At 36.6% G+C, this 9,348-nt stretch overlaps 2 protein-coding genes across 3 annotated transcripts; one reads left to right on the forward strand and one right to left on the reverse strand.

Annotated features, from left to right (window-relative positions):
• Positions 1 to 58: 58 nt before the first annotated feature.
• LOC18039627 (rhomboid-like protein 15) lies at positions 59 to 6,561 on the forward strand. Of its 2 annotated transcripts, none has more exons than XM_006429908.2 (13): positions 59 to 186; positions 1,131 to 1,296; positions 2,583 to 2,886; positions 3,085 to 3,117; positions 3,234 to 3,325; positions 3,421 to 3,494; positions 4,321 to 4,415; positions 4,494 to 4,563; positions 5,126 to 5,292; positions 5,629 to 5,683; positions 5,783 to 5,839; positions 6,009 to 6,092; positions 6,169 to 6,561. In XM_006429908.2, exons 1-13 carry the CDS (start codon positions 163 to 165, stop codon positions 6,172 to 6,174), a joined length of 1,227 nt encoding a protein of 408 aa, XP_006429971.1. In that variant the 5' UTR covers positions 59 to 162; the 3' UTR covers positions 6,175 to 6,561. The 2 variants fall into 2 exon arrangements, with proteins under 2 accessions (XP_006429971.1, XP_006429972.1); XM_006429909.2 differs by having other exon boundaries at positions 61 to 186; positions 6,009 to 6,080.
• Positions 6,562 to 6,829: 268 nt separating this feature from the next.
• LOC18039628 lies at positions 6,830 to 9,340 on the reverse strand. Its single transcript, XM_006429910.2, has 5 exons — positions 8,658 to 9,340; positions 7,892 to 8,053; positions 7,619 to 7,735; positions 7,427 to 7,534; positions 6,830 to 7,265 (listed from the first exon to the last, which is right to left on the reverse strand). The coding sequence occupies exons 1-5, from the start codon at positions 9,300 to 9,302 to the stop codon at positions 7,122 to 7,124; spliced, it is 1,176 nt and encodes a 391-aa protein (XP_006429973.1). The 5' UTR covers positions 9,303 to 9,340; the 3' UTR covers positions 6,830 to 7,121.
• Positions 9,341 to 9,348: the final 8 nt, after the last annotated feature.

Genomic DNA, 9,348 nt, shown 5'->3' on the forward strand with positions numbered 1-9,348 from the left:
GATTACTGGATTAGGTGGATCCGAACCCGAAGCAAAAATTGGAAATCTCTCGAGATTCTGAGGCATCGGTCAAGATGCCACCTTTTTTTATAAAATGATCGGCAGGTTCGCTAAAAGACTTCAAGTAAAAGTCACCGAGAAGCTTACTTCTTGACGTGCAAAATGAGACCCAACATTGTTTCGGAGGTAAGCTCAGTCAGATCTAACACACTACAACTCTGTGTTGTTAGGGTTTCATAATTCGAATAATCGTGATTTTTTTTATTGCAAAGTAAAAACGTTACTTTCTTTCGTACTTGCCGAGAAAGTGTGAGAAAATGTAACGAAATGAAAGTTCTTGGATCGTATCTGTTGTTCTTTCTAAAATTTGTGCTTCTTTATGTTAGTTTCTAGCTTGTGAGCTTCATTGTGTTAATGCTGTTACTCTTCTGATGTAAAATTGTGCATTCGAGTTGCTGTTGGTGTTCGAAAAGTGTGAGTGATTGTCAATTTTAGAGGATTCTTACTGTAGCTAAAGAGCTGGTCGAAAAATTAAAATGTGTTTATGAATGAATGAATGAAGTAGAGAGATCAAGGACTCATTGGTTTTGGTCAGTTTCTTTGAGCTTATAGTTGCTCTTTTTTTTTTTTTTTTTTTAAAAATGCTAAAGTTGGATATTAATTTGTTTAATGTTTCTAAAACATGTTTGTAATTGCTGTGTTTTTACTTAATTTTGAAAGTAATGCAGCTGAAGTGTTAGATAAATGATCCGCGTATACTTGACACCTAGTAATTTTATGTCTCATAGCAACTATGGATTTGTCACTGCAACCGAATTCCAAACATATCCTTAATCATATGGAGCTTTTAGCATGAAGGATGTGATTGCTTCTTACGCCTTTATCTGATACTGTCTTTCTATAATGATCTGAGAGTGTGCTTTTCTCATTTCCATATTAGATGAAATGCTAATTAATGTGCTAATTATTGTGCCTCTAGAAATCCAGTTCTATAGATTGGTCTAGACGGGGGGTTGTTCTGTCAGTGTTTTTGGTTGAAAAGAATATCCATTACGAATAGTTTTTCAACTTTATGTAATTGATGTCTCACTTGAATCTTAACTTGGTGTTTATTGGTTTATACTTTATAGGCGGGGTTGTCCACCAGAGCGAATCAGTGGTGGGAAAGTATTCCATTCTTTACTTCTGCTGTGGTGATTGTTTGTGGGACAATTTACTTGATCTGCCTCTTGTTTGGATACGATTCCTTTTATGAAATATGTTTCCTCCCATCTGCAGTTATATCACGGTTTCAAGGTACATTCATGCAATCTGACAAAGATGATTATCATTATAAATATGTGGGTACAAACACATTGAACCTTCTCTGTGATATGATCAAAAGTTGGTCATGATCATGTTGGAAAGATTTTTCCTCATTTTGACTGCATGGCTGTAGTATTTTGCGAGTTATGTGAATAATTAGGAATAACTCCGAAGAAACACTATGTAATTCTTTACACTATTTACTGCATGATTTGTTGCTCCAATGTATCATTTACCTGTTTTTTCTGTGATTGCACTCGAGCTATTTTGTTACGCCAAAATGGAATTAATGATTGCTTTGGTAACTGTGAATTCTTCACCCTATGTCACTATCTTTTTTCCTGCAATTGCGCTGTAGTTATGTCGATACGTTAATATGGAATTAATTATTTCTTCGGTAACGGTGAATAGTTCACACTTTGGATTACATAAATCAAGCACTAACTCTAGCTAGCAGCTGAGTAGTATTTGTTGGAAATGGGAGAACATGGATCATGGAAATTTTCTGGATAATAAGCTCCCGTTCTTAGTTAGGGGTAAATAGTCAACGGACTAGTCACTTATGCATACTTCCTAACTTATGATGGTAGTTTTTAGTTATTTCTTCTACGAGCCTATCATGGGTCACAAAACAATGCGCCATTCTACAAAAATATATGTTCTGACAAATCATATCATTCGTTATACTGACCTTTTTTTAAAATGTGTCCCTCTGTACTTTTTGATCACATGGGATGGTAATTGTCTGTTGCCGTTTCCTTTTGAATGTAACAATTATTGTTCTTCCTCATATATATATTTTTATCCTAGTTTTTCATTCTAGGATATGTACCCTCATGAAGGAGAAAAAAATGCAATCTTCGAACATGCCACTTGGTAAATTTTGGACTTGGCCTTTTCTAACCAAGCAATGGCTGCCACAGGTCTCTGCATGACTTGCATTTGGGAACCAAAAACTCTCATTTTATAAGCCTCCTGGTGTTCTAGTTACATTGTTGATTTCAATCTGGCTGTCCTGTCAGGAGGTTAATCATCCATGTTACTTGGATGTTTGTTTTAACTTTGAGAAGCATTTCAATTGCTAACCTAAATATAATCCATATTCAATTGTCAATAAGAGATAACAACGACAACAACAACTATTATTATTATTATTTTTGTTGTTGTTGTTGTTGTTGTTTACTTCATATTACGAAGAAGATCATATTTTTGTAATTTTCTTAAGAGAGTGAATCATTTCTGTCTATGATAATTAATTTTACTCTTTTGTCTTGCAGTTTATAGGTTTTATACCTCCATTGTTTTTCATGGTTCACTGCTACATGTTCTATTCAACATGTTGGCTTTGGTTCCTTTGGGTTCTGAACTGGAGCGAATTATGGGATCTGTCCGCATGTTTTACATTACTATTTTGTTGGCCACAAGCAATGCTATTTTACATCTTCTAATTGCTTTGTTGGTAGCCCATATTCCATTTTATCGGTTACAGAATGTCATGGATGAGTGTGCAATCGGCTTCTCAGGAGTTATTTTCTCTTTGATCGTCATAGAGACAAGTTTGAGTGGAGCCCAATCTAGGAGGTTGGTTTTCTCTTCTTACTTTTGGTCTGATTTCATATTTTCATATGTGTGTGTGTACATACTCCTACAACAGACAACCAGATGGATGAATCCCTGTATTTTATCATTGAGTATATAATATAATGATTTCTTTTTCATTTTTGGCCAATATGCCTGCTTCTTGAACTGAGTTGCAACTTTATTTTTTTCGTTCTGCAGTGTGTTTGGTCTCTTCAACATCCCTGCTAAGTGGTAAATGCAATAACTTGCTCTTAGGATGTGTGATTATGGTTTTCTTCTTCTTTTCTTTTCTATCATATTCTTTTTTAAGTCTCACGAGGTGGCATCTAATGGAACATTATGCTCAGGTATCCATTGATCTTATTAGTACTGTTCCAGGTTCTTATGACCAACGTCTCGTTACTTGGACACCTATGTGGCATTTTGTCTGGATTTGCATGTACGTTCTCAGCTTTTCTTTCAGACTCTTTATATTTTCCTCTCATAATATTATATGTTCATTTAAAATATTTGCTCCTGGCTCTACATTTTCAGATACCTATGGCTTTTTCAACCTCCTTATGCCTGGAACATCCTTCTATTCTGCCATTGAGTCTTCCTCGTTGCTTGTAAGTATTTCAATGGAACGGGATTGTGATGATAGACGGACTTTGGTTTTCCTTTTCTTATTGGATTGCTTGGGCATGTTGCCATTTATTTGTCTCTGGATGAATTGAGTTGCTTGGTTTTGGCGAAGCTAAGTGGAGTTGAAAATATTTGCAATTGCTTTACTGGTCTGCTTAGTAATTAAAAAAACTGAAGAAATGTTTTAGATACCGCGGGGTGTTGTCCATTTGGTTTTACTTCTTGTCACAACTCTCATCCACATTTGGGATCCTTGCCCTCCCATAAAATCCTAACGGCACTGAGTTTTCTGGCCTTATATGCAAACACATAAGAATCAGATATGCTATTTGAGATCTCTCTACAGAGACTTGTATCCTGACTTGAGATTGATTACATATGGAACTGTATTTAGGGTTGTATGTCCTATGTTAAAATGTATTTCTAGTCTTCTACACCTCCTCTATGTGCATTCTTTCTGAGCTTGCTTTTGTCCCTGCCCCCATAGTTTAAGAAGCCATCATGGTTTTAATAATTTGTATGTGGAATGTTGCATCACCTGATACAGGTGTCTTAACTGTCCAAAGAAAAAATACAGGCTTCTTATCTGTTACCTATAAGCATAATTAGAACAAAATTTTAAAGTGAGTACTGGGGAGGGAAATATTAATTGCTGACTGCCTTCCCGAGTGATGAACTTGTGTCAATTTATCTAAATAACCATAGCAATATGGCTTCATTTCATGGAAACTTTGTGTATGTTACTTTCCTTTTACCCTTACATTTTCATACAGATAGCTTTAAATAGTGTGTTGTTTTTGTGAATGCCAGTCCACTTGCATAAGACGGCCTAAATTTATCTTGTGTACTGGTGGGAATCCTTCTGGCTACATCCCAACATATTCTGGACAGAATACAAGTTCCAGGTAAGCATTGAGCTCCGTATGCCAGATTCTACTTTATATCCCTAAAAGGTATATAACTTGATTATTTTTATTAAACAGTGGATTGTTTTCTGGAAATATTTGGAGCAACTTGTCTTCTTGGATGCCACAGAGGGAAACATCATCTCAGGTATTAAATCAGTTGATTTTAGAGGGCTTTTCACAATGTTAAATATGTTATTCAATATGTTCCTTGTTTGTTATGGTTGATCTAGCCAATTAGGGCAACTGAAAGGGATAATATGGATTTCTAATTGGCCTTCAGCTTTGTTAATTGGTGGTAGCTTTTCTGACTTGAATACATGCCTGTGCAGTAGGAATTTTACCATTTCCTCTGCAATTTTTGCAGCTCATATTGTACGTTCATTCATTTTACTTCTGCTTCAATTTACACCTGAATATGGAACCCTTGACAGCTTTGGTTACTTTTCTTGAACTAATTATGCACTGAAAGAAACAGCAATTGTGGTTATGAAGTTATGCAGTAAAAATACAATGTAAAGAATGTGTCATGTGGGTGATTTCTCTGTTTTTTGTTCATAGTTTCCCTTAAATCTGTCTTTATTGCTTAATGTTGTCCCATTCCACTTTCCTTCTTTTCTTTTGCTGTCCCTGTATTTCTCAATCATTGTAACCTGCAATCTTTACTTAAGATAACATCAATTAACCAATCTCCTCTTACCGACATGCAGCCAACACAAGATAGCCGGTTCCCTGGGAGAGGAAGAACTCTTAGTTCCAGCCAAAGTCCTGTACATGTAGATTCAAACCTACAAGCTAGACTTCTGGATAATAGTAGTCCTGAAAACCGTTCCCATATGATAGTAACTGAAACAGGAGACAGGCTATCAGATGAAAGGTATTGCAAGAAATTTCAATGCATCTAAAAAATCATCTTGTTTAATGGTCTAAGTGTAGCTTATTGATTTTCTCACGTTTTTCCAGGCTATCAGATGAAAGTTATTGCAAGAAATTTCAATGCATCTAAAAAATCATCTTGTTTAATGGTCTAAGTGTAGCTTATTGATTTTCTCACGTTATTCCAGATGTGAATGCCCTAAATTTTTTGGTTTACATTCGTTGTGGTTCTGGTTGAGAAATGTATCAAGCACATGAAAGACTTGATTATATTTATTTTGGGTAATATCTGTATGATCTTCATTAAACTTTTGATTGTATTCTTTATTATTTTCAGGCAGCCAGCTCTAGGTACTGCAGTTGCGGTGGACAGAGTCCCTGCAGGCCAACAGGTTTTCTTTATCCATATCTGGAGTTCAATATTCTTTTTACCTTTCTTAGGGTCCTCTAGTTCTTGAACATTTCTTTGGTTTTCCTTCCTCTGGATGCAGGGTGCAGTTGTCTCTGATGAAGAAATACAAAAACTTGTTTCAATGGGTTTTGACAAGGTAAATATATTATGTCAATTAAATTAGTCTTGTTCTCTATAACCATAGTACTAAGTTTAGCAGTTCAATGTTGTATATACATTTTTTTCCCCATTTATTGCAATTTTATTTTGCATTTGTATGAAATTGAGACTGAGGACTCAAATGCCATTGCTGGGCCTTGTTTCAGACTCAGGTTGAAGTTGCTCTGGCAGCAGCTGATGGCGATCTTAATGTAGCAGTGGAAATTCTCAGCCAGCAGGTACATTCAAGAGTTAAGTTTTCCAAAAATTGTGTTGATTGACATTCTTTCTCTGGAATGTTTAGTTAATGGACAAAATTGTATGCAGGGTTAAGTTCATAAAGCAATCTCACCCCGTGACTTCTCGTATACAAATCTCCTATTACATTTCAGTTGGCCAGTATGATCTGCTCTTACAATGTCTGTGAACTACGGTTTGTTTGGGTGCTGTATGGCCTTTCTAACGTGATTACACAGATTGGGGGAAAGAAATATTTGGGAGAATAACAATTATGCTAATTTCTGCTTAAAGAAAAGAAAGAGCCCTTTGTGTACATGTTTTGAGTTTTGAATTAAAAGAAGTGCAATCTAATCTTAGCTTTCTGAACAAATTCAACTCTGTAAATATAATCTCATGCCGATATTTGTTATGGGAAATTGAGATCAAATCTTTATTTATGTAATGTAGTCAGACAACAAGCATCGATGACTACTTGTATTATCAGGTAATATTTCCTTCATCAAATTGGCGATAGCTAGGTTTTGGGTTTGCTCTCAATTTTCTGGTTTCCGCCCATGGAACTGCAATTTAAGGACATCACGAAATGTGCGCTGTAGAAATTTTTGGATTCAATTGAGCAACCGTGGATCTAAATCAAGACGTTTGCTACAACATGACGCATCTAACTGTTTGAAACGTAGAAGCCTATTAGAAACATGTTCGTCTAATAGATTATGTTTAGTTGAAGTAGATAATAGTGGCTGTAATGTTAAAAAAACATTTCAGCTGCAGAGTTATTGATTAATTCAAGGTTATTAGTAACATTTTAGGTAACAAATCTTTTGTGTCCATAATACATCCCAAGATGCCAAATGCAATCAGCTGTATATTTCCTAAGGACACAAGAGAACTTGATAGTCCCGGGATTTCGATGACTTCACAAAAGGTCATGTGGCAATGAAGCAGAAATCTCTTCAACTTTCATTAGGTCAAATATCATACTCTGTTGTCGAGCAGATAGGAGATGCAGCCACTCCACCTGGATTGATCGGCAGTCATAATTATCCTTTCTCTCGTCGATCGTCATTCTCCCTTCCTTGAGCGTTGCCAAGGCCATGAGGAGTGCTGCTAGACCCTACAAAATGTCTTGCTCGGGTTGGGGGTCTTTCAGCGGTGAATAATAAATCACTGATTCTCAGTCTATCCTGCAATAGACGAAACAATTTCAATTGTATCTCACATCAATTACAGACTTCTATTTGTGTGCCCTTGCATGTCCAGTGTGTCCAGAAAGAGAGACAGATGTATAGATTTTTTCCAATCCAGCAAAAGCAATTATAGAACTTTTGGGGGAAAAAAAATCTACCTTGAAATTACTGCTGCATCTGCGTGCAAAATGACCTTCCTTGCCACACTTGTAACATATAAGATTGGATCTTTTACCATTAAGAGCTTCACATGAGTTTGTGCATTCCTAGTATAAACTAATTCAATAAGATAATGATAAACCTCAACCGTAATACACGTTTTGCCGCTAAAAAGCAGAAAAATTACTTACAGGACCCAAATGGCCAGACTGCCCACAGTTGTAACAGGAGACTTGCTTTAGACCTATGATTGAGGAGTTGACACAGCAAAGATGACCGAAACTCTTGCAAATGTAACATTGTATCTTCTGCCCACATGAGCAAAATTATCACCATTAAAGAGCAAGCAAGAATCACTTCAATTTGGGGACTTGCTGTTTGCTATATGATAAGAAGAGAGGGGGACAATAATATATCTATATATAGACAAAAAGACTCGTAAAACTGCAAGATAAAATTCGAACCTTGAGATCATCAGCGTGGTATTCTCCCTCACATGAAAACAAGTCGTGTCCTGAATCCCCACACCTTAAGCAAAAATTAGAACTCAAATTGTTGCCCTGGTCCGTCCCAGGACAATCACTGGCAAGGTGCTCTGATCCTTTGCTGATAAAACAATCCTGGCCCTGCTGGTATACAAGGTGGCCTCTGAATAAGTTATGATGTAACTCTTAAGAGGCTAATGATGGAATGGATTATGGCAGAAAAATCTAAGAAATAAGCAATGAAATGCAAGATGCAACTTGGCTTTGAATAAACCTTTTTAATTCCTGGAGATCTTCTGTTGGTGGAGTTTTAATTGTTATTCTTGACAACAGCTTCAGATTTTTGTGGACATTTCTGAGGTAACGAGAAGTCAACAGATTAGCAGTCGTCATTTAAGTCAGAGGCAGTTTTATGATAAGCCTAGGAGTTCAGTCAACTGGATGGTGGGCTTGCAAAATCTATCTACCTAAGATATATTATTGCTTTGAAATTGATAGTATGATTCAGAATGAAACATTTAGGCTCCGCATGAAAAATACCAAAGACTGACTTTTCATTTGATAAGTACTGTAAAAGATCCAATTCCATATTTAGCGCAGATACAAAGTTTCATATGTCACAATACTCATACGGAAAAATCTAGAGCCAAAAAATAGTACTTGATAATATCTTTTGTGGTTAAATGAAGTGAACAAAAGAAAATCCAGACACACGAGAAAAGTTGTAGAGTGAATGCTACTACACCTGTTTGCAATTCTTCCACCTGTGCTTGAAACTCCCACAAAGGAAGCATGGTTTATTCTGCTTTTGCATTTTGCAGGTTGCTGCTGTGTGATTTTCTTTTCCACAATTTGAGCATGTTTCTGAGTTCCAGCCTGGAGGATCAAAATATCTTGGTTTCCGAAGAAGCATACGGAGCACAACATTATATTTTGCCTCATTTTCTTTCCTGGCATCTTCAACCTTATCTTTAGCTTCAATTACACGAGTCTTCTTTCTCCTTTTCTTCTGCTGCCTCTCCCCTACAATTGGCCCTACGGATACCGTGTCTTCAACCCTTCTGCCCAAACTCATGTCTGAAAGTGGTTTATCATCCTCTAGGCGCAATGAATAAAGGTTGTTCATTTCAACACTCTTTACCCCATCATTTGCTCCTGTTATTGTTGCTGTTGTCTGCACAGCTTTACCCATATCTTCAACGCTTCTCTCCAAGCTCACACCCGAAACTGATTTATCATCATCTGTGGAGGACAAACAAAGATCAATCACTTCAAAAGAATTTCCCCCATCATTCCCTCCCACCGCTCTTACCATTGGCATAGGTTCACCCATGCTTGCACCCTCATTATCCTTTGCAGGATCAATAAAAAGGTGCCGGGGCCCATCCATTTCTGTTGTCAGAACTGATTCAGGTTTTGAAACCTCTACTACTTTC

Source organism: Citrus clementina, unplaced genomic scaffold, assembly GCF_000493195.1.
Source record: "Citrus clementina cultivar Clemenules unplaced genomic scaffold, Citrus_clementina_v1.0 scaffold_6, whole genome shotgun sequence".
NCBI lineage: Eukaryota > Viridiplantae > Streptophyta > Magnoliopsida > Sapindales > Rutaceae > Citrus > Citrus x clementina.

Coding starts and splice junctions, on each gene's coding strand:
- LOC18039627 (XM_006429908.2), top strand. CDS start 163: ATGAGACCCAACATTGTTTCGGAG. Junction 4,564..5,125: donor AGAGGGAAACATCATCTCAG/GTATTAAATCAG, acceptor ACCGACATGCAG/CCAACACAAGATAGCCGGTT. Junction 5,293..5,628: donor GACAGGCTATCAGATGAAAG/GTATTGCAAGAA, acceptor TATTATTTTCAG/GCAGCCAGCTCTAGGTACTG.
- LOC18039628 (XM_006429910.2), bottom strand. CDS start 9,302: ATGGATGGGCCCCGGCACCTTTTTATTGATCCTGCAAAGGATAATGAG. Junction 8,054..8,657: donor GGTGGAAGAATTGCAAACAG/GTGTAGTAGCAT, acceptor GTATACCAGCAG/GGCCAGGATTGTTTTATCAG. Junction 7,535..7,618: donor AGTCTGGCCATTTGGGTCCT/GTAAGTAATTTT, acceptor AGTTTATACTAG/GAATGCACAAACTCATGTGA.